General features: G+C 41.4%; 1 protein-coding gene across 3 annotated transcripts in view; it reads left to right on the top strand.

Moving 5' to 3' along the window:
• JADE2 (jade family PHD finger 2) overlaps positions 1-26,033 on the top strand; it is a 404,193-nt gene that overhangs the window by 306,910 nt on the left and 71,250 nt on the right. For all 3 annotated transcript variants that reach the window (XM_075856334.1, XM_075856333.1, XM_075856332.1), the window contains one exon: positions 20,075-20,563. In XM_075856334.1, coding sequence (XP_075712449.1) covers positions 20,075-20,563 — 489 coding nt within the window. The remainder of the gene's footprint in view (positions 1-20,074; positions 20,564-26,033) is intronic.

Raw genomic sequence — 26,033 nt, 5'->3', positions numbered from 1 at the left:
TAAACACGGTGGCAGGAGTGTGAGAGATCATCCTTCAAGAGGGAGATCCGTTTTCTTACACTTGTGGTGAAATAATTTTTTCCACTCAAACTGGCCATACCCAAATTATGTGTATAGGAGTATTTGATTTATGGCTAGGTCTCACCGGGGGGGGGGGGGGTGGTATGGGATTGGATATGCCCGGTATGGGGGGGGGGAGGCAGTTGCAGTGGAAGGAGGGGGGTCTGCTTGATCTGATCTGTTGCATGGTCTCTGGGTTCTCTTGCTATGATACAATTTTTATCCTCCCTCTGCTGCGGAGTGTGGACGCCGGTTCATTCGGCTTTAGGGGGGTTCGGTCGCCAAGTGTCGTGGTGCCCTGTCCTGACTGCATTGTTCGTAATATCTATTTTGTATACTTCAGTGTTCTGATATTCATGTCTTCTGTTTAAAATACCATCTTCTCTTCTGCTGGTACGGAAGATAGCGGTACATTGTGTTCGGAGAGGTTATGTGCATAAGGCTTTAGTTCATCCTATTTTGTGCTCTTTTTGTTTTCTACTGCAATATTTGTATGCTGGTTGCGTATATTTTCTGTTTTGATGTATAAAATTCTTGATGAAAATATAAATAAAGAATGTTAAAAAAAATAAAAATAAAATAATGTGTATGGGGCATCCATGTTTGTATTCCAGGAAATAGTTTTACAATTTACATACAGACAGTTAATCTACCTAAAACAATGAGTTACGGTGTAAATACATTGAATTACTTAGCTTGTGCTGTTCAGGAGTTACAGCATGTACAGTATTCTAGTCCAGAGCTGCGTTCACAATTCTGTAGGCTTCAAAACTCTCACGATGCGGGGTGTGGAGCCACTGGGTCGTACCACGTAGCGGGATGGCAGCTGGCCAAACAGGTAAGTACAGAGTTCAATAGTTCAGCAAGGGTACCTGAGGCAATCATAGGCAGTAGCGAGGCAGGCACGTCCAGGACCGGGCGGCAGGAAGTAGTCAGGTGAGGCGTAGCACATCAAGTGTAGACTGTAGCACGGCAATAGCACTAGGTAGCACGGACACAGGATACGGGATACAGGAGCAAGATACACTGGGAAACTGGAAGACACTGGGAGACCATAATCACGACAAACAATGGGTCACGAACAACGCTCTGGCAAATAGCAAGAGGGCAGAGCCCTTGTTATAGCCCAGGGCATCCTGGGCTAGATTGCAGAGTTCCTGCAAAAATGTGGGGTAAGCATCAGGAGGCTAGGGACGAAGCCGGTCTATCGGGCGAAACGCGCGTCGAGGCGTCTGTTCACCCATCCAGTTCTTCTGACCCCTCACGCTCCTCAACATGTCTCAGGGTATGTGTTCATTCGGTCTTGCTATGGCAGTTTTTTCTTTTTTTACTACCTGAGCTGCTACACCTTCTGATATACATTGCCTTCTGTGCTAGCACTGCACGTCCTATTACATCTTCTGATATACATTGGTATCTGCATTATTTCTTGTGCCAGCATTGTACGTTCCATTGGATGCATACCTATTCAGATGCTCCCCTTACTTATCGTACTGGCCTTGATGCATTATTACATGTAGATTGCCACATGCACTTTGCTTTTTCTATATGTTATCATATACTGTGTAGGTTTTGTCTGTGTATAGGTTATTATCTCTGTACACGGGAAAAAAAATTTTGCCAGCTATATTGTGCCATATGTCACATTATACACCCCTGGGCTTGTGTGTTACTTATTATCATCTGAGCGTGTTTTAGGTCATTAGTGGACGGTTGATTCTGTCGGTCATGGTCTTGTACATCTGACCCTGCTGTTTATGTCTCCGTATATGTTGTATCATTCCTCTTTTTCCTATCATTGTGTTATTTTGTCATTATATTTAATAAAGATATTTTTTTGTACTTTTTATATATTTGAATAAGGAGCTCTGCAAGTAAAATATACTATTTCTTTAAATGATCATAAGTGATAGCTGTGTATACACATGCTTGTTAGGTAGCACCTGTATCCCTCTCCTGATACGTGAACCCACTTATTGTAATTGGAAAATGGAAAGCACAGGAATTCAAGCACCATCAATGTTTGATGTACATTTTAGTTTGAGTTCAAGAAGTGCTGTGTAAACTCCCACATGACTCAATCTCATTCCTAGTGTTAAATATAAACTGTAACATCTGTGGTCTTTAGCTATTGATACTATTGGCACAGTTCAGCAGGAAGTCTAGGATCAGGTCCTGCCTCTAGGTGAAACAATGAATGCCAGAATTTAGGCGTGCAATAAAATATGGTCCGTCAAATCAAACCTGTCAATTTCAGGAAACTGCAGATGTTCAGCATGGTCATTGAGCCTATTATCCCCCGTTGTTGTTTAAGCTGCAGAAGTACTTAGAATTCTAAACATGTCATTTCCAGACTCTAACACCCTTAAAATAACCCATTAGTGCAGTTGATTCTACTTTACTGCTGTTGGAAATCCCCAAGTGGTTTTGATAGCTGCAGGGAGATTTCTCAATTCAGCAATATAAGCACATCATAGAATAGTGTGTAAAGGCCATGAACTGCAATATATACACTAGTGGCAGGGTGAACATTGTGGACACTATAGCTTTATAAAGTCATCGTTTTCCAGCTGCATAAATGATTGCCTTTTTTTTCTATAAAGTTAAGGGCCCCATGCACATGACCGTAGATTTTTATCTCAACCTATGGATCCATTAATTTCTCTGGCCAACTGACACCTTGCCGTATATTTACGGGCGTGTGTCCGTGCCGTAGAAACGTTCCGTTAAAAAAAGGACAATGGGAGCACGGTCCACAAATGCAGATGACTGTCCGCGGCCGGCTGTGCCCGTAATCACGGATCGGGATTACGGGCACGGTCGTGTGCATTGGGCCTTACTTATTTAAGATTTATAATGCCCATCTGAGCAATGCCAGTATTGGTCATTTGGCCCTATACTACAGCATGCATGGACCCACAACCTTCCCCAGTGGCGGATTAAGTAGACCATGGGCCCTGGGCTGTTACCCAAACTTGTCAGAGAAGGAATGCCTGCAGGCAAACAAAACCCTATTTCCTGACCACCCAATGGATAATAAAGATAAAGTTAGAGTTTACAACTTTTATTGAGCTACGTGTAGCAAGGACAAACTATACACATAAATTTTAAAATTTCACTGCCACAGACCGAAGTCAGTTTAACAGCTGGAGAAACCCAGCAGAGTATCTGAGAATTGCGGTGTATGCCGAGTGTCGGCAAACAGTCAGTGCAAGGGCAACCAGTGCCTCTATTAGTATGTAGACAAGGATCCGGCTGAGGCAGGGATTTAAAAATCAATACAGCCCCCCCTGTTACCCAAACTTGGGCCCCCCTTCCTCACCGCCGCCCTGCCGCACCGTAACTATTTTTAACACTACTTTTTGGGGCAAGCATTAACAGTGTTACGATTCCCCTTGTCACAGCGCGGTGTCCCTACATACTGACAGTATCACACTGTGCAGGGACACATCCTCCTGACAAGGGGAATTGTCTATCAGTCCTGGACTGCAGAAAGACTTTTTGTGAAACACAAGGATTTCCTATAATAAACATGTCAGGAGAGGTGACAGATTCTCTATAAATCTAGTGACTCACAGGTGACGACGTAGTTTTTTTCCTCTTCTCCATCCAGTCCAGACTTCATGACGACTTTTCCCGGCCATGACCCATTTCTGCAGAATTTGCCACACAGATGTCTTTGGCTCCTCACTTTTCCAACATTTCCACACCTATAAACAAAGATAATATTATCATGGTGCCACATACTGTGCCCCTAAATATAATAGCACCAAACACTGCTCCCCTGAATAAAATAGTACAGACACTGTGCCCCTAAATATTATAGCACCATAGACTGCGCCCCTGAATATAATTGTGCCAAACACTGTAGATAGCACCACACACAGCCCCCTGTAAATAGCACTACACAGTCCTCCCCCTCTGTAAATAGCGTCACATAGCCCTCCCCCTCTTGTATATAGTGCTACACAGCAATCCCCCTTAGATATAGTGATACACAGCGCTCCCTTCTATATAGTGCTATACAACAATCCCCCCTTGTATATTGTGCTACACAGCGTCTCCCCCCTTGGACCTGCAGCTCTTGTAATTGCTCAGTATAATGTCCCCCATAGCTGCCCCCACAGTATATTGCCACCCATAGCTGCCCCCACAGTATAATGCCCCATAGATGTGACACAGTATAATGCCCCCATAACTGCAACACAGTATAATGCCCCATAGCTGCGACACAGTATAATGCCTCCATAGCAATATCCCCATAGCTGCAACACAGTATAATGCCCCATAGCTGACACAGTATAATGCCCCATAGCTGACACAGTATAATGCCCCATAGAGGTGACACAGTATAATGCCCCATAGAGGTGACACAGTATAATGCCCCATAGAGGTGACACAGTATAATGCCCCATAGAGGTGACACAGTATAATGCCCCATAGCTGACACAGTATAATGCCCCATAGCTGACACAGTATAATGCCCCATAGCTGACACAGTATAATGCCCCATAGCCGACACAGTAAAATGCCCCATAGCCGACACAGTAAAATGCCCCATAGCCGACACAGCATAATGCCCCATAGCCGACACAGCATAATGCCCCGTAGCCGACACAGTATAATGCCCCATAGCCGACACAGTATAATGCCCCATAGCCGACACAGTATAATGCCCCATAGCTGACACAGCATAATGCCCCATAGCTGACACAGTATAATGCCCCATAGCTGACACAGTATAATGCCCCATAGCTGACACAGTATAATGCCCCATAGCTGACACAGTATAATGCCCCATAGCTGACACAGTATAATGCCCCATATGTACGTACCTAATAAAAAAGAAAACATAATTGCTTACCTATCCCGGTTCCCACGACGGTGGGGGATGCGATGCTTCTCCTCCTCTGCACTGTGCTGTGCTGTGAGTGACTCCGTGCAGACAGGCGCGATGACGTCACTACATCGCGCCTGCCTGCACCGAGCCGCTCACGGCAGAGTGAATGCTGGAGCTAGGCTCCAGCATTCAACCCAACTGAATCTGCGTCCTGCGGACGCAGATTCAGTCGGAAGCAGGCAGCGCGGTAGCGCTGCATAGTTTTTTACGTTTGTGTGCGGTTCGGGCCGCGATGGGCCCCCTTGCAGCCTCGGGCCCCGATGGGCCCCCTGGCAGCCTCGGGCCCCGATGGGCCCCCTGGCAGCCTCGGGCCCCGGGCGACCGCCCGAAACGCCCACATTATAATCCGCCATTGACCTTCCCCCTATGTGATATTGATTCTATCATGTTTAAAAGCTGGAGTAGTGCTCGACAGTTGACAGCTAGCGCCAATACACAAGTAGTCCTGGCTGCGTTTGTAATATTACGGCATCTGAATTAACTATTGGGTAACAGATTGCTTAAGAATTATCCACCCATTATGTTGCAATGTGCAGTATTTAATATCGATTTGTTTCTTTTTATGGCTCCACTCATGCCCTAAAAGATTCAGTACAAACAGCAAATGTCTCTTAGGCTACATTCACACGGCCGTGCGACGGCCGTTTTTGTAACAGTCGTCCCACGGCCGTTTTCAGAACAATACTGATCTATGGGTTTATTCACACGACCGTTTTTTTAACAGCTTGTGAAAACTGGCAGTCAAAAAATAGGTTATGTCCTATTTTTGGCCGTTTTGACGGCCCACGGTTCCCAAGTCAATGGAAAACTGATCCTGGCCGAGGATTCCCCGCACACAGCGCTACTTCGAGCGCTGAGCCCGGGGAAGCCTTTGACATTACTATCCATATATGAACAGTAATGTTGGGCTTTCAAATGTGGAATCTCCGGCCAGAGCATCGCGAGATCTCTTGCCGGGGACTCCTGTCTCCCTCTGACCCCAACTGTAGATAGCACCCGACTGTAGATAGCGGCCCCGCACCCCCCCATAGGTGGCACCCCCTCCAGATAGCGCCGCTGTAGCTCCTTGAAGGAGCAGAATCACCGGCCGACGCTCTGGCCAGGGGATTCCGCTTCTGGAGAAGCCCCTGTCGTTACTGTTCATATATGGAAAGTGACGTCAGTAGCTACCTCTGGAATCCCCTGCCAGAGCGGAATCCCCGGCCGACACTCTGGTCTGGGGATTCCGCTACTGGAGAAGCCCCTGGCGTCACTGTCAATATATGGACATAGACATCAGGGGCTCCCTCTAGGAGTGAAATCCCTGGCCAGAGCGATTCCGCTCCTACAGGGATCTACAGTGCTGCTCTCTACGGGGGATGCCACTGTCTACAGGGGGTGCTATCTACAGGGGGGTGTCATTTGTGGGGGGGTGCTTTCTACAATGAGGGGGTGCTATCTTTAGGGGGGTGCTATCTATAATGGGCGTGGTGCTATCTATGGGGGTTGGTGCGATCTACAGGGCTGTGGCACTATCTACATGGGCACTGTGGCACTATATGGGGGTGTGACTATCTACAGGGGACACTGTTGTGCTATCTAAATGGGCACTGTGGCACTATGAGGGCACTGGCACTTTATATGTGGGTACTACGGCACTATGTCATTTTATATGTGGGCACTGTGGCTCTATGTGGGCAGTATCTACAGTGGGCACTGTGGCACTATCTAATAGGTCATTGCAGCACTATCTACATGGGAACTGTGGTGCTCTCAGGGGGTTTGGACAATAAAACCAACAAATTAAATCCATCAGTTTTTTTAACAACCATGAAAAACAGATGGCAAACGGCCGTTAAAAATTGACAGACGGACTGGAAATGGATGAAACGGAGACGCACTGATGCAAAATGGCCATGAAAAACTGACAGTTGATCAGTTTTTATTGGCCATTTTTTTTCACGGTTGTGTGAATATAGCCGTAGACATACTTATACTGTATAATTCACATTTTGTGTTATCGTTTGAACCACAGGGCAGCAGCAGCCTCTACTTCACACCAAAAAATAAAAATAGTTTTCTTTCCTTTTTTTAAGATTTTGTAGGACAGGCTTACCTCATGGGTGGTGTGTGCCGTATTTCTTAACACGTCTCATTCTGTTTGATCATTACAGCGCATCTTTTTGAGTTATGCCAGCTTGTCCCTGCCATTGCTTACCACCAGCACTTCTCTGTGCAGAAAAGTGGCCATTTTTTTATTGGCAAATAAGTTGCACAGTGTGTGAATTTAGGCCACAACTCCTGTTTTCTTCACCTATATGAGCATTGGTAAATATGGCGTTCAGCCTGATAACTGGCCAATTACATTGGTAAATACCGTAGTTGACTGCGCTATTCATTCCGTCAAAACGACAGAACCCTTAAACAACGGTGACTAACGGAAACCGTTTGCACCGGATCCGTCACCATTGAAATCAGTGGTGATGCAAATGGAAACCTATGGTGTCCATTTGTTTCAGTTTGGATTCCGTTCATGGGTTCCCCTGACGGAACGCTCCGACAGAACCCATGAACGGAGTCCAAACGCACATGTGAACATAACCTACGTTTTATTTTTCTTCTATAAAGCAGGAACGTTTATGTGGAATGCCTAATCCTATACTCATGTCATGCATTATTAGTTTCAGCTGCTAATACACTGCTACTTTACTATGATGCCAAGTGCTGTAACCCACCCGATTTAGTATGCTCCGAAAACAACATGGCACAGCGTGCAGGCAATCTGATATATCCTACAGCTGTACCGTATGTGACCTTTGGCTGACCTGCTATTTTTATATAATGATGTCAAACATGCCGAGCTGTCTAAGGAAACAAACAGAAAAATGAATGATTATTATATTAAACACTGTGGATCTTGGTAATTTAGTCACATCATTGAAAATACTGGAGTGCATTAACAGTTATGTGTTGCATTTAATAACCATGTTGCCTCCTCGAGTTTGATTTAAAGAGCCGCTTTATTGTGCTTGCATGTATTCAATAAACATGCTGCCTAGTGTGAGGTCCAGCAAATAAGTTTACATGTGTATTTATTAACTGCACTATTTGTCATAATGTGATTAAATGGACTTTCTCTTAAAGGGGCAGTTTCCGCAAGTCAATTCCTTTTTCAATTGGTATGCAGCATGCCCGGCTTTTGATACAGCTGATATCACCAGGGTGGGGTCAAAATGAATGGCCAACCATGTAATATATGGGAGGAGGGGCAGTAGAGTAGAGGATGATCTCATGCGGGGGACTTCTCATCCATGATATTCATGTGCCCTTAAAGGCATATGGAAGGGAGTTGTGGAGGTGAGACAACACTTTTTAAAGGCGTTTCTATGTAACTCTAATATGCGTTGTGTTTTTGCTGCTCACCCTGTTTATGTTCTTTGCTGAGTTTGCACCATTGCATATTGAGCTAAGCAGGTTGGACGCCAGGTTGATGCGTTTTACATACATTGATACATTGTAGCAAGGAAAGAGATCTGTGCTGCTGAAGTATTTAGCTCACAGAGTTTTGCCTACACTGAATACAATTATATAACGTGCCCTCAGCTGTGAGAAGTATTTAAGAAATTGTCTGAGATTAGAAAAAGGGTCTCAGAAACAGAGAAACATTCTAGAAACCGAGCGGGCCAGCAGTTTGCTTAGATCAGTGGTTCCCAACCAGGGTGCCGTACAAACCCTCCAGGGGTACCGCCGCAACACTCCTGATCAACTGCCATAAAGAAAAAAAAGTTTTTGCTTATAGCAGATGTAACGGACGTGCGTCTAGTACTAGCTCCGCTCCCGACGCTAATGGTCATTTTTCTGTGACCTGATGGTCTTGAAGTAGCTTCCACCTCTGACCTCCAATTGAAAGCAATACGAGGCAGAAAACTCCTTTTTTGGAGTGATTTTTTTACTGCGTTTTTTGGATTAGCTCCAACGGCTTAAAAAAAACGCAAAAAAAAAACAAAACCGTCAAATAGCCCTGAAGGAATTTTGAGGCAGTTTTTTTTTCTGCCTTACAAAAAACGCAATGTTAACCGGTTCCCAACTGCTCAATGTAAATTCATGTCGGCGCTTGCTGGGCAGCGCCGACGTGAATTCACGGTGAGTGTTAACAGCGCGATCGGGTGTCTCAGAGTAGCGCTGACACCCGGATCGCGCTGTTAACACCTGCCTCCAGTCCCACATGTCACATGATCGGGACCTGATTGGATCATGTCCCGATCATGTGACATCGCAGGGAAAGTTTGTTGTAGCAACAAACTTTCCCAGGGACCCATTTCGGGTGTTAGCGTTGGTTGTCATGGCAACCGGAGGCTATATAATGGCCTCCGGGTCTGCCATGCATGGAAGCCTATGAGGACCAGCCAGAGGCTGGTCCTCATAGGCTTCCTGTGAGTGTGACTCTCAGCGTAACACTGACCGTTTATAATACATTACACTACCTAGGTAGTGTAATGTATTATAACAGCTATCAGTGCTGCAGGTCTTCAAGTCCCCTCGCGGGACTAAAACAAAAAAGTAAAAAAAAAATAATAAAAATGTTTTATAAAAGTGTAAAAATAAAAGTTATAAGTTACAAAAACAAAAAATGCTAAATGACCAGCTAATGATCAATGGTTCAAGTCCCCTAGAGGGGCTAATAAAATGTGTAAAAAAAAAAAGTAAATAAAGTTATTATTCGTGAAAAAAATAAAAATATTTCAAGCCCAAAAAAATACCCCTTTCCGATTTCTTTCCTTTTAAGTAATGAAAAAAAGAAACCAAATTGGTATTGCTGCGCCCGTAAAAGTCTGAACTATTACAATATACCATTATTTAACTCGCACAGTGAACGCCGTAAAAAAATAAAGAATATAAAACGCCAATTTCGCTGTTTTTTGGTCCTCTTAGCTTTTTTAAAAAACATTTAATAAAAAGTGATCAAAAAGTTGTATGTACCAAAAAAACTACAGCTCGTCCCGCAATACATAAGCCCTCACACCGCTCAGTTGACCAAAAAATAAAAAAAGTTATGCCTCTCGGAATGTGGTGAAACAAAACAATTTCTTTTTTTTTTTTAACAAATAGATTTTACTAAACCCAAAAAACTAGCGAGGAATCGCAGATTTTTACAATTTCAGCCTACAAAGAATTTTATTTTCAATTTACCAGTACATTATATGGTACTTTAAATGGTGTCAATAGAAACTACAACTTTTCCTGCAAGATATAAGCCTTCACACCAAACTATTGATGGAAAAATAAAAAAGTTGCGGCTCTTGGAACGAGGGGAGGAAAAAGAAAAAGCAAAAAATGGATCCGTCCTGAAAGTGTTAATTTCTAATGAAAAAAATAATAATTATGACCACATGTGGGGTATTGCTGTACTCGGGGAAAATTGCTTTACAAAAGTTTTGGTGCTTTTTCCTTCTTTATCCCTTGTGAATATGAAAAAATTCAAAATTTTAGTGGAATAAATGTTGATATTCATTTTCACGGCCTAATTCTAATAAATTCTAAATGCTCACTATACCCCTAGATAGATTCCTTAAGTGGTGTAGTTTCACAAATGGGGTAACTTTTGGGGGTTTCCACTGTTTTGGTCTTTCAGGGGCTTTGCAAATACAACATAGCGCCCGAAAATCATTCCAGCTAAATTTGAGCTCCAAAAGCCAAACAGCGCTCCTTCCCTTCTAAGCACTGCTGTGGGTCCAAACAGCAGTTTATTACCACATATGGGTATTGCTATAATCAGGAGAAATTGCTTTACAAATGTTGGTATTTTTTTTTACTCCTTTATTCCAATGTTTTTTCAATAAAAAAAAGTAGATTTTCATTTTCGCTGTCTGATTCCACTAAATAACAGTGGACCAACACTGTTGCTTAGTGGTCCAAAGTCCTGTTTTCAGATGAAATTTTGCATTTCATTTGGAAATTAAGGTCCCAGAATCTAGAGGAAGAGTGGAGAGGTGTCAATCCAAGTTGCTTGCGGTCCAGTGTAAAGTTTCCACAGTCAGTGATGGTTTGGGGAGCCATGTCATCTGCTGGTGTTGGTCCACAGTGTTATATCAAGTCCAGAGACAACGCAGCCGTCTACCAGGAAATTTTAGAGCACTTCATGCTTCCCTCTGCTGACAAGCTTTCCAGCAGGACTTGGCACCTGCCCACACTGCCAAAAGTACCAATACCTGGTTTAATAACCACAGTATCACTGCGCTTGATTGGCCAGCAAACCCGCCTGACCTAAACCCCATAGAGAATCTATGGGGTATTGTCAAGAGAAAGATGAGACACCAGACCCAACAATGCAGACGAGCTGAAGGCCACTATCAAATAGGGTTGTCACGATACCAGAATTTGGACGTCGATACAAATACTTTGTGTAATATTGCGATTTTCTATACAAAAGCGATACTTTTCCAACCGTAATAAAAAAAAATGATTCTTCCGTTTTCTGTTGAGGTGCGAGGTGTGATGAATTTTGAATGCGCCTCACATTAATAGTTCTTAACCCCATCATGTTTCTCAGTCATAATGGGTTAATGTGTAAGGTACATGATGGGGTTAATTACTATGAATGCGAGGCACATGAAGGTTATATTAATCACACCTCGTGCCTCACATTAATAAGTGAAAGTAAGCAGTTTTGTTTGTTTTGTTCTTTTTACAGCATACACATCATAAATGACACAAAAAAATTGTTGTGCAGGTTATTACCGCCGTGCCAATACCGAATATGTGTATATTTTATGTATTGAGACTTATTTTAATGTTTATTGTAAAAAAATAGATTTTTTTTTTATTTAACATTACTTTAATATCTATATGCCAGTACATTACAAATAGATAGGCTCCAAACGCATTCTCATTATAGGCTGGATGAAGTATGGGACACCAACTTCCCCCCATAATTTACCATATAGACTGCTCCATAACTATTAGAACCATACCGATAAAATAGAGCTCGTAGTCAAAGTATATATGAAAATATAACAATTTTATTGCACAAATATAACATACATTTAAAAAACATCTAGGTTTAAGACTCTAGTATTAACACTGCAGTATTTAAGAGCACAACAAGGAAAGTACTGAATAAAAAAGTATAATGGATTGGTTACAGACTGCAAAGACTGCCTATAAAGATTATGTGAGATTTCTCAGCCACACTGGGTTCCAAACTGAAGCACCCTAATGTCCTCTGATAACCCCTATATGTAAACATCTAATGAAGGTGGGGGGTGTTACAGATCCGTGTTGGCTCAACCACAGGGACCCCAACGCGCGTTTCGCCATTAGATGCTTTCCCTGTGGTTGAGCCAACACGGATCTGTAACACTCTCCCTCTATATAATGGGTAAGACTACATGCTAGACTACTTATGATTTATACTGATTACTCCCTCTGCCTCCCCCCCACCTTCATTAGATGTTTACATATAGGGGTTATCAGAGGACATTAGGGTGCTTTACTTTGGAACCCAGTGTGGTTGAGAAATCTCACATAATCTTTATAGGCAGTCTATGCAGTCTGTAACCAATCCATTATACTTTTTTATTCAGTACTTTCCTTGTTGTGCTCTTAAATACCGCAGTGTTAATACTAGAGTCTTAAACCTAGATGTTTTTTAAATGTATGTTATATTTGTGCAATAAAATTGTTCTATTTTCATATATACTTTGACTACGAGCTCTATTTTTTCGGTATGGTTCATGCCAGTACATTAGCCTGTGTACGGATAGTACACAGGCAGTGGTTAGGACGTAACAAAGTATGCCCTAACAACAGGAAATATGGTAAGACAGCCCTGGGGTCCTTCAATGGACCCTGGGCTGTCTGCCCATATATGGTATGTCCCTCAATCGCATCACAGGGATTCCCTGTTTTGCAATCCAAGGGGCTTCTCCCCTTGAATGCTGTGGTCAGCTTTGATCGCAACATTCAGTGGAATAGCGGCGGAGATGAGAGAATTGCGGCTGTGTAATACCCCGTTGCTGACAACAAGTGCGCTCAGCATGAGGTGATGAGGCCGGCGCTGCACTAATGAGCGCAGGCACTGTAGACAGAACATGGGGGTGTTTTGCAGTGCACCCGCCATGTTCTGTCTTCAGTGCCGCCGCTCATTAGTGCAGCACTGGTCGCATCACCTCATGCAGACTGCGCGCACTCGTCAGGACTCAGGAGCGGGGCAATGTGTTACAATGCTAATCTGTGTGGCAGCTTAGTATCGAAATACATGAAATAACGGTATCTAACCTTTTGAGGGTGCACGGTATCGAAGTTTTGATGCATCGTGCATTCCTACTATCAAAGCAACCTGGGCTTCCATAACACCTCAGCAGTGCCACAGGCTGATCGCCTCCATGCCACACCGCATTGATGCAGTAATTCATGCAAATGGAGCCCCGACCAAGTATTGAGGGCATATATTGTAATACTCTTCAGTAGGCCAACATTTCGGTATTAAAAAATCATTTTTGAAATTGGACTTATATAGTATTCTAATTTTCTGAGGCACTAAATTTTAGGTTTTCATTAACTGTTACCATAATTATCAACACTAAAAGAAATAAAAATGCTGGAAATAGATCACTCTGTGTGCAATGAATCTATATAATATGAGTTTCAGTTTTTGAATTGAATTACTGAAATAAATGAAATTATTTTTGATGATATTCTAATTAATTGAGGACTATTATAGTCTAATAAAAAGAAGGCCCTAAAATCCACTAGGCTCAAACGTATCTGCTGGAAGTGAGGGTGCCCGTGTTATACCAGGACAACACTTTCCCAGCAAAATTCCCCAAACTGCAAAGGTGCGGAGTGTGGGCCAAAAGGGGGATAAGTAAGGACATAATTTATCAGTGTGAGACTGGCCTGTGCAGAAAGGATTGCTTCACATCGTAACAAATATCTATGGATTATTTTATTGTTTTTTTTACCCGATTATTATACCACCTGACAATGCCCCTGATGTACACCGCACAGCTTACATATCCCCCCACATTATAAACTGAAATACCAGTAAAACTCCAAACAAATCTACTACCAAGCAAATTCCACGCTCCTTTCCTTCTGAGCCCTACAGTGTGCCCAAACAGCTGTTTAATTCCACATATATGGCATCGCCATACCCGGGAGAACCTTTTTAACAATTTTTGGGGGGTGTGTCTCCAGTAGCACAAGCTGGGCATGAGATATTTGCCACTGAAATGGCATATCTAGGGAAAAATTTAAATTCTTACTTTGCACGATCCGCAGCACAATCATTTATGGAAATGACCTGTGGGGTGAAAATGCTCACTACACCCCTTAATAAATGCCTTGAGGGATGTAGTTTCCAAAATGGGGTCACTTCTCCTCCTTTTATTATTTCACATCAGAATCTCTGCAATTGTGAACCAATACTTTGTAAATCGCCAAATTAGGCCTCAATTTCGCTTGGTTCTCTTTCACTCCTCAGCCCTGTTGAATGTCCAGGCAAAAGATTAGGGCTACATATAGGGTGTTTCTAAAACCAGGAAACACAGCATAATAATTAGACAGCTGTCTTTTCATGGTGGCAGAAGCTGGGCACCACATATTGGCATATCTATAGAAAAATTCCCATTTTGATTCTGCAACATCGAGTTCACACTAACTTCTGCAAAACACCTGTGGGGTTAACTACAACCCTAGGTGAATACCTTGAGAAGTGTATTTTCCAAAATGGGTCACTTCGGGTGGGGGGGATTCCACTGTTTTGGTCCCACAGGGGCTTTGCAAATGCGACTTAGCGCCCAGAAACCAATCCAGCAGAATCTGTACTCCAAAAGCCAAATGGCGCTCCTTCCCTTCTGAGCCCTGCTGTGTGCCCAAACAGCAATTTATGACCACGAATGGGGTATTGCCGTACTCGGGAGAAATTGCTCTACATATGTTGTGGTTATTTTTTTCTTTTATTTGTTGAGAAAATGAAAAATTTTGAGCTAAAGCTACGCCTTATTCAAGAAAAAAGGATTTTTTTATTTTTACTGCCCAATTCTAATAAAATCTATGAAACACCTGTGGGATCAAAATGCTCGCTACACCCCTAGATGAATTCTTCAAGGGGTGTAGTTTTGTGAATGTAGTCACTCTTGGGTAGTTTCCACTGAATTGGTACCTTAGGGGCTTTGCAAAAGCAACATTTTTGTCAAGAAACCAATCCAGAAAATCTGTTCTCCAAAAGCTAAATGGCGCTCCTTCTCTTATGATCCTTGCCGTGTGGCCAAACAGCAGTTTATGACCACATATTGGGTATTTCCATTCTCCAGAGAAATTGCTTTACATCTGTTGGGGTTCTTTTTTTCCTTTATTTGTTGAGAAAATGAAAAATTTTGACCTAAGCCAAGTCTTTTTGAAGAAAAAGGATTGTTTTTATTTTAGCTGCCCAATTCTAATCAAATCTATGAAACACCTGTGGGATCAAAATGCTCACTACACCCCTAGATGAATTCCTAAAGGGGTGCAGTTTCCTAAATGGAGTCACTTTTTGAGCATTTTCACTGTTTTGGTCCCTGAAGGGCTTTGCAAATGTGACATGGCCTCCGCAAACCATTCCCGCTAAATTCGATCTCCAAAAGCAAAATTGCGCTTCTTCCATTCTGAGCCCTGCTGTGTGTCTAAACAGCCGTTTATCACCACATGTGGGGTATTGTTTTACTCGGGAGAAATTACTTCACAAATGTTGCAGTGCTTTTTCTCCTTTAGTCCTTGTAGAAATGAGAAAAAATTAGCTATACCTACATTTTCTTTGAAAAAATTTAGATTTTAATTTTCACTGCCTACTTCCAATAATTTCTGCAATAAACCTGTGGGGTCAAAATGCTCACTATACCCCTAGATAATTTCCTCGAGGGGTGTAGTTTCCAAATGGGGTCACTTTTGGCGGATTTCCACGGTTGGCACCGCAAGAGCCCTTCAAATCTGACATGGTGCCTAAAATATAGTCTAATAAAAAGAAGGCCCCAAAATCCACTATGTGCTCCTTTGCTTCTGAGGCCGGTGCTTCAGTCCATAAGCACACTAGGGCCACATGCGGGATATTTCCTAAAACTACAGAACCTGGGCAATATATATTGAGTTGCATTTCTCAGGTAAAACTTTCTGTGTTACATAAAAAATGGATTAAAAATGAATTTCTACCCTCCCCAGACTGCTTTACTTATTTAGAACCCTTCCCATCCCCCTTCAGAAGGGCGATCCACATGCCCTCCAAAAGGACATTTTTAAATTCATCTGGAAAAATAAATGCCCCAGAATATCAACTCGTATAATGATGTTCCATAGGAAAATTGGGAGTCTTTCGGTCCCCAATCTGCTCACATATTATAATGCAGCTAGAGTGGCTCAACTATTGTTGACACATCTCCCCCCGGGTAAGGCGCCACTCTGGATTTCCTTGTAAATGGCCCAATTAGCCCCATATTCATAGGGAGCACTGATGTGGATGGTTACACCCCTACCGACTACTTTGAAGAATCTTTCTCTCCTCGCATACCATTCTTTACTACTATGGCGTCTAGTTAGATTTAAGCATGGTCTCCAATCCCGTCACTCCCCGCTGACGTCTGTTTTTGGGAACCCAGGTTTCCCCTCAGGTCTGCAGTCCTCCAGTTTTCATTGGTGGTACTCTAAGCAACTAACCAAAGTTCATGATTTTATTAGGGAAGGACGATTGATCTCGTACGTTCATTTTAATGACACCTTTATTCCCCCTATATCTGAGCAATACAGGGCCGTCCAATTGTTCTATTTTTTTTGCAACAATTGGTTCCTGCCCAAGTAAATCTGTCCTACACCACTGTAGAAAAACTGCTACTTTACTCGCCCTCTCGTATAGGTTTGTTGTCTATGCTGTACAGTATTTTTAATACACCACATCCTGATACTAATCTACCATATAGGCTTAAATGGGAGGAGGACATGGGTACCACACTCTCCCCTGCACAGTGGAGACAGTGCTGTGACACGATAGGTAAGGGTAGCTGGGAGGTATCACTGGTAAAGACATCCACAAAATTGCTTCATAGAGCATACTATGTCCCAGCGACTCTCCACGCCATCTATCCTATGGTTTCTGACGGTTGTTTTAGAGGCTGTACCTTTGAGGGTACTATGTATCATACATGGTGGTCTTGCCCCCGAGTATCACCTTTCTGTATTTTAATCTCCATTGTATGTCAGTTTACCATTCCGAAATGACTACCCACGTGCTTATTGGGGGCTATCCCTCCCCGAATGTCAAACTCCAAATTTAAACTTGCTCAATATATATTACTGGCAGCTCGAATTTATATAGCCTCAAAGTGGCGCACAGTAGAACTTGCTTTCTCTGCGGTTATTAACAGAATTAACCGTATAGCTATCTATGAGAAATTGGGGGCTATAAGAACGGATTCATTGTATGGGACCCATGGCTTTCCTCCTCTCATGCGCCTGACTTTCAATATACCATTACACTATAACATATTGTTTCCTTATATCTCTGTGCCAGTGTATTGTGTGCTATTGATATAGAGATACTTTGTTCTTTCTAGATTTAAGTGACTACTATGTAAATTTTAATTTCGTGGCTCTGATGTTTTGTTTTTTTATTCCTTTCCTATGTCCCTCCACATTCCCTTTCCTCAATATCCATATCCTCATTTTGTACCAACTCCACCTCATACTATCCTCCTGCGTGGGGACTGTTTTTTTCTATTTGTTTTTTTTCTTTCTTTCTTTCTTTGATATGATTGTATATTTATTCTTTATCTTTATATACCAATAAATACCTTTTGAAACTAAAAATGAATTTCTGCAAAAAAATTTAGTAAATTTCACCTCTACTTTGCTTTAATTCCTGTGAAACGTCTAAAGGGTTAAGAAACTTTCTAAATGGTGTTTTGAATACTTTAAGGGGTGAAGTTTTTAAAATGGGGTGACTTATTGGCAGTTTCTAAAATATAAGGCCCTCAAAGCCACTTCACAACTGAACTGGCCCCTGTAAAAATAGCCTTTTGAAATTTTCTTGAAAATGTGAGAAATTGCTGCTAAAGTTCTAAGCCTTGTAACGTCCTAGAAAAAGAAAAGGATATTCAAAAAATGATGTCAATCTAAAGTAGACATATGGGAAATGTTAATTAGCGAATATTTTGTGTGGTATAACTGCTTGTCTTAGAGTATGTTCACACACTAGACTAAAAAGTCTGAAAATACGGAGCGGTTTTCAAGGGATAACAGCTCCTGATTTTCAGAAGTTTTTTGAGCCACTCGCGATTTTCGCAGCTTTTTTTGCTGCGTTCTTTACGCCCGTTTTTGGAGCGGTTTTCATTTCAACAAATTTTATTGAGATTTTACAATAAAACAGGGAAATGCAAGTCATGAACATAAAAGAAAAGTATGCAACATGCATCGAATGATACATCAGTGTGCCAGAACATATATAGTATAATCTTAGCAATAATAAGAACAAACAAAAATCATAATTAGTAAATTGAGAGAGGGAGTGGAAAAGGGGGGATGGAAAATCAGGTGGGGTATATGGGAGGTCGGTCAGAGGTCTAGAAAAATTTAAATTATTAAGTTAAAAAGCAGTAATTATTGCGACGGGCAGGTGAGAGTAGACGTAATTGATCCAGGGCTGCCAGAGCGACTCAAATCTGGCAATCTTGTCAAGTAGAATGCTCGTAAGCTTTTCATTAACAAATATTTGATCCATCCTGGATTTGACTTCTGCAAAAATAACAGAGCTTTTTTTTCCAGGAGTGAGTAATAGTCATTTTAGCGGCCAGAAGAATGTAGGAAAACAACCGAAAATGTGCGTGCGTAAGCTCGGGGGGTTTGAGGTGAAGGAGAGCTACCTTGGGATCTTTATGTAGAATTATGCCAAATAGACTCTGAGCAAGGCCAAAGACTCTGCTCCAAAATCTAGTCAGCTTAGGACAGGACCACCATATGTGGAGCATGTCACCGGGTGTGGGGCAACCGCGAAAGCAGGAGGCATTATAAGTGGGGAATGCGCGTGCAATTCGGCTAGGGACCAAATACCACCGCATCATGACTTTATAGGCAGATTCTAAAATAGTCGTGTGAAACTGTGCTCCAAATACTACGCCACTCTGCTGGTTCAATCGTTGTCCCCAAGTCCCGGTGCCATCGGTCAACATATGTATGAGGAGTAGGGGATGGATTGCTAAGGAGCCATTTATATAATATGGATATTATACCTCTAGAGGTTGGACAGGTTTCACAGATTCTCTCGAAGTGCGAATAAGAGTCAGATACAGCTTTGTTGCTGAGGAGAGAAGTAATCCAGTTCTTGAGCTGCAGATATCTGAACAACTCACCACTGGGGATCTGCCTAGAGGTCTGGAGTTCGCAGAACGAGAGAATCCGAGAGTGAGTGGGTGGGTCAGAGAAGGTGATGAACCCTGAGTATACCATGAGACCACCACCATTTAAAGGCTTGATAAGTGTCTGCGCCTGGAGAGAACAGAGGGTTATGCCATAGGGAGATGAGGGGAAGATGCGGGGAGATTAATCTGCTAGAATATTTGATAGTCCTTTTGGAGCTGTTTTCAATGGAGTCTATGAAAAACTGCTCCTAAAACGTCCCAAGAAGTGACCTGCACTTCTTTTTCGCGGCCGTTTTTTTATGCGAAAAAAAAAAACGCCCGTCTTTCCCATTAAAATCAATGGCCAGATGTTTGGAGGCGTTCTGCTTCCGGTTTTTCGCCCTTAGGCCATGTGAACATACGCTTACAAGCAGATGCATTTAAATTTAGAAAAATGCTAACTTTTGCCATTTTCCGCTAAATTTCGGTGTTTTTCACAATTAAATACTGAATGTGTCGAGCAAATTTTGCCAATAACAAAGACCAATCTGTCACGAGAAAATAAAATCATTCCGGAGTTATTACCACATAAAGTGAAACTTGTCAGATTTGAAAAATGAGGCTCTGTCAGGAAGGTCAAAAGTGGCCAAAGAGGGAAGGGGTTAAGGAATAGGAGACACTACAGATAATAGTGTATACTATAATTATATTTGACTGTATATTGACTGTAAGTAAAGTATTAGCCCAGTTTTTACCCGTGTGTTTTCTCTTCTAGTGTTCCATGCCGTCCTGCATTACTGCGTTCCATGTTACCTGCGCCTTTGACCACAACCTGGAGATGCACACTACCTTGGCAGAGAATGACGAGGTGAAGTTTAAGTCCTATTGTCTGGATCACAGCAAAGGAGCCACCAAACCAGAGGATCAGTGCAGCCAAAGACCATCCTCAACTGTGGCATCAGCAGATGCTGACCAATTGCAGCAGGATCTTGAAAAAGTCACCTTGAGGAAAAAGAAGCTTCTGCAACTGGAGGAGGATTTCCATGATCTGGTTAAGTCAGAGGATGTGGCAGAGAACCTTAATGTGAATAAGAATGTGGTTGACTTTGTTTACCAGTACTGGAAGCTGAAGAGGAAGGCGAACTTTAACAAGCCTCTTTTAAGTCCTAAAGCAGAGGAAGTAGATGATTTAGCTCAGCAAGAGCAAGAAGTACTGTACAGGAGATTAAAACTATTTACACATCTAAGGCAGGATTTGGAACGGGTACGTTGGTAACATTCAATATATGCACTCTTGCAGTTAGTTATTGGAAGCACTAAGCTTTACGAACGTATAGTTAGAATACAGATAGATAGATAGATAGATAGATAGATAGATAGATCTCTAACACATTGTTTACTATATATATATATATATATATATATATATATATATATATATATATATATATATATATATATATATATATATATGTGTATGTATATATATATATATATATATTATATACATATACAATGATAACCATGTTCTTTGCGTTTTTCATTAAGCTGACCATATAATGTCATATAATATATATCTATATATATTTTTTATGTAGCTTTAAGGCAGTAATACTTGCTGTACATTCTCTATAATTCATCTAGAAACTAAAATGAACATAGGGATAATAATGGGGAATCCCACAAAAAATACATTGCACTCATTTATTTCTCAACCAATAAAACCCTCCAAATTGGAATTTACAATCACTACTTTTTGTCCATACTAAACAAAAGTATTTGGTGGATTATTTCAACAAATCCCTTTAGGGATACATACTTAGGTTATGTTGCCACCGTGTTTGTGTGGTATCCATAAAATATAATGGGCCCAACGTTTACCAAAAGAGCATCTGCTTGGGTAGTAGAATCCTATACCTTTGTATTGATGAGGGGATCCCAAAAAAAAGGTGTACAATGCAGTATACTGGTTTTTTTTTTGCAATGGAGGTGAATGGGCAATGCATGGGCGTAACTATAGCCATATCCGCTGCAACAGTCCTATCAGCTGCTATGGGACACAGAGGTTAAGAGTGCATTAGTCATGGATTCTGTTGTCCATAAAGCATATTAGAAAAAAATTTAAATAACTAAACTATTCTGGTTTTGACTATAACAAACCTGTTAGGGCCATTTCACATGGAGTTTTTTGACGCTGAAACCGCGTCTGAAAATGCGACAAAAAACTGCCGAAAATGCCTCCCATTGATTTCAATGGGAGGCGGAGACGTTTTTTTCCCGCGTGCGGAGAAAACGGCTCGCTGGAAAAAGAAGGGACATGCCCTATCTTCCGGCGTTTACATCTCTGACCTCCCATTGACATCAATGGGAGGCAGAGAAAGCGTATTTCGCGGCGTTTTTTGCCCGCGGTGCTCAATGGCCGCAGGCAAAAAACGCCGCCAAAATCTGCGTGCAGGCAGAGCAAAATCTGCCTGAAAATTCCAAACGGAATTTTGAGGCAGATTTTCTGCCTGCAAAAAACTCAGTGTGAACCCAGCCTTAGGAAAGCTGGAAAGAAACAATACATTGCATATAGAAGTATTGCGCTGTATTAGAGATCGGACCAAAAAGTTCAATAAAGTTTATAGAAAAAAATTATCTCAAGGTCTAAAATCCTTTATAATGGGAAAACGTAAGAAAAATACACATATTTGGAATTGGCGCATCTGTAACAAATCATGATTAACAAAAAAGTTATTTATCCCGCGAGGTGAACCCTGTAGCAAAGAATAAATAAAAAAAAGAATACAAGAATAGTGCACCTATTAAATAGTTTGTTTTTTTTAAATTATTTTATTGGCAAAAGTAGTAGAAAAAAATAAAATAAATAAATATATATATATATAAACTTGGTATTGCCGTACTTGTATCAGCCCAGAGAATAAAGTTATGTTATTTATACGGTACGGCATAAAAATCAATGGTGCATAAATATAAAACGACAATCAGAATGCAGAGACGAAAAAAATTGCATAATTAAGGGGTTAATGTGATGTCACTGCAAGGGGTACAGACAAGTTTGTACTATACTTTAGTGTCCACTCAAAGCTTTTAAATTGAGTTAGCGGAATTTAACCCTAAAATATTGCAAGTGAATGTCAAGGTAGAATGACAGAAGAGAACGGCCAGAAACAGAGAGCGCTCTGATCCTGACCATTTAACTACTTAGATGCCGCCCCCTTTGACAGCCCATCAGCCTACACACATGATCGCGGGTTGCCGATGGCAGCCCAGGGGGCATAATGAAGGGATGCAAAAAATGCAAAACATTGTTAAATAAAGTTTTTAGTAGTGCACAAAAAATTACTTAAAATTTTTTAAAAAAAACTTTTCCCATTTTTGCTGTAAAATCACACAAAAAAATAGACAAAATTGGTATTGCCACTTCCGTAAATGTCTGAACTATTACAATATAACATAATATTTTACCTGCACGGTAAACACTGTAGAAAAAAAATTTAAAAGCTAGAATCGCTGTTTTTTGGTCAACTTCGCTCTAGAAAAAAATAAGCCCTCACACAAAAATAAATAGTTCAGATTATGGCGACACAAAACAACTTTTTTTTTTAACAAATAGCTTTTTTCTTTGTAAAAGTAGTAATATATTTTAAAAAAACTGTAAAATTTGGTATCGCTGTAATCATATTGACCACCAAATAAAGTTAAGTTGTCGTTTTTACTACTAAAAACAGAACCAAAAAACAATTTTTCCACTCCACAAAGAATTAATTTTTCAGTTTCCCATTACATTATATGGTACTTTTAAATAGTGCCAATAAAAACTACAACTCTTCCCGTAAAAATTAATGCTTCACACTACTCCATTGACGGAAAAATAAAAATGTTATGGCTCTTGGAAGGCGGGGAGTGAAAAATAAAAACTGAAAAATGGCTTAGACGTAGGGCTGGGCTATTATGACCTAAATGAATTCATATTTATCCCCTGAACCTGCTGTATACTACTGTATATAAGATACCCCCTGACACTGCCCCCACACAGTATAGTGCTCACCACACACTATAATGCCCCATAGCTGCCCCCACACAGGGCCAATTCTAGCTTTTGTGCTGCCTGAGGCGAAAATTGAAATGGCGCCCCCCCCCCCAGATTTTGATTGACATCCCCTGGCTGTTCTAAATCACTCTCTTCCTTCTCCAACGTACCTCGCTAGTAGTACAAGGCAATGGTGCATCCGAAAGTTGTAGGAGACTGCTAGAGATGTATAACAGCCAGGGGGATGTCAATCAGGCATGGAAAGGTGGGTTTGGAGGCAGGACTATGTGACTCTTCAGGATAGCGGCACCACCATACGACCCTTTATTGAGTAATTTGCATATAGTGTGCGCCGTTTTAAAAGTTACGTTTATAGATTTTGCTGCATCTGAAAAAAACATACTAGGGAATGTTTGGAAATATTGTCAGGTCATGAATTACCGCATGGTGGCAGTTCAAGGGGTTAAAACTACCAGACAGGTTCCCATTAAATATACAATTAGCTGAAAACCATTCCATCTGCTCTGCAATTTTGTTATTATAAAGATATCCTATATAATTACAGCTCCAGAACCAAACTCTGACATATATGGCCCCAGAATAAAGCTCAATACATATATACAGCTCGAGAATCAAGCTCAATACATATATACAGCTCCAGAACCAAGCTCAGTACATATAGAAAGTACCAGAACAAAGCTCATACATATATACAGTAGGAATACCGATACCGTTATTTCATGTATTTCGATACTAAGCTGTGCAGCCGCACAGCTTAGTATAGTAATACATGAATGTATGGGAGCGGGGCTGCGGCTGTGTGATACAGCCATTGCCCTGCTCCTGAGAAGCGCACGCGCGGTCAGCATGATGTGATGTGACCAGTGCTACACTAATGACCGGCGGCAATGAAGACAACATTGCGGGCGCACTGAAAAACACCCCCATGATCTGTCTTCGGTGCCTGCGCCGCCGCTCATTAGTGCAGTTCTGGCCGTATCACCTTATGCTGACCGCGCACGCACTTATTGTTAGGAGCAGGGCAATAGCTGTATTATACAGCCGCAGCCGCGCTCGAACGGTGGAGATCAAAGAAACCTCTCATCTCCGCCGCTATTCCCCTGAATGCTGCGATCACAGCTGACCGCAGCATTCAAGGGAAAATGAGAAGGGCGATGCCCTTTAGATCGCGTCACAGGGAATTCCTGTGATGGGATCGAGGGCCATACCATATATGGGCAGACAGCCCAGGGTTCATTGAAGGACCCCAGGGCTGTCTGACCATATTTCCTGTTGTTAGGGCATACTTAGGTATGTTCTAACAACTGCCATATAGATATATGCCAGTACATTGAAGTTTAAAAATAAAAAAGTAAAAAAAAAATTAAAGTAATGTTAAATGAAAAAAAACAAAACACACACATTACAATAAACATTCAAATAAGTCTCAATACATAAAATATACACATTCGGTATCGTCACGACCGTAATAACACATTTATAGCGTCATTTATGTTTACGCGGTTATAAAATAAAAAACTGCTTTCATTCACTTATTAATGTGAGGCACGAGGTATTATGAATTTTGAACCTCCATGTGCCTCACGTTAATAATAATTAACCCCATCATGTACCTCACTAATTAACCCAATGTTGTCCATTATGACTGAGAAACATGATGGAACTACTATTAATGTGAGGCACATAGAGATTCAAAATTCATCACATCACGCGCCTCACATCCGAAAAAGGAAGAACTTTTTTTTATTATTGTTGGCAAAAGTATCGTTTTGGTATCGAGTATCGCAGTACTACACGAAGTATCGGTATCGAAGTCCAAATTCTGGTATCGTGACATCATATACAGTACCACAACCAAGCTCAGTACATAAATACAGTACCAGCACCAAGCTCAGTACATATATACAACTCCAGAACCAAGCTCATACACATATATACAATACCAGAACCAAGGTCAGTACATATATACAATACCAGAACCAAGCTCAGTAAATATATACAACTCCAGAACTAAGCTCAGTACATATATACAGCAGCAGAACCAAGCTCAGTACATAAATACAGCACCAGAACCAAGCTCAGTACATATATACAGTACCAGAATAAAGCTCAGTACAAAAATGCAGCACCAGAACCATGCTTAGTACATATATACAGAACCAAGCTCAGTACATAAATACAGCACCAGTACAAATACAGCTCAATTTAGTGCAACCCTTGCCGTATAGGTTTGTACAGAGTAAAACTAAATTTCCTAGCATGGCCCAAACAATGGTAAGGATATGCTGGGAGTTGTGGTTTCACAAAAAAAAAAATAATACCACCCATCATCTCGCTGCAGATCATACAGTGACTGCATTACTGATTAGAGGCAGACTAAACATTTACATTAAAGAGGCTCTGTCACCACATCACCACATGTGACTGCACATAGCGATATAGCTATATAGCATAAAGCTAATATAGGTCATAACTCCGTCAAAAATGATCGTTTTTTAAAAATAAAAAACACTGCTGTAATCTACATTACAGCGCCGATCACATCATGTACAATATAGGGCACTTATAATGTGGTGACAGAGCCTCTTTAAGTGACTCACCGGAGATGTCTCAGATTCTAGTTCTTTTTCTCTTTTCTTCTCCATCTGGTCCAGACCTTTATAATGAATTTTCCTGGCCA

Source organism: Rhinoderma darwinii, chromosome 3 (genome assembly GCF_050947455.1).
Source record: "Rhinoderma darwinii isolate aRhiDar2 chromosome 3, aRhiDar2.hap1, whole genome shotgun sequence".
Classification (NCBI taxonomy): domain Eukaryota; kingdom Metazoa; phylum Chordata; class Amphibia; order Anura; family Rhinodermatidae; genus Rhinoderma; species Rhinoderma darwinii.
Note: the sequence above shows the minus strand (reverse complement) of the source record. Positions and strands in the feature narration are given on the sequence as shown.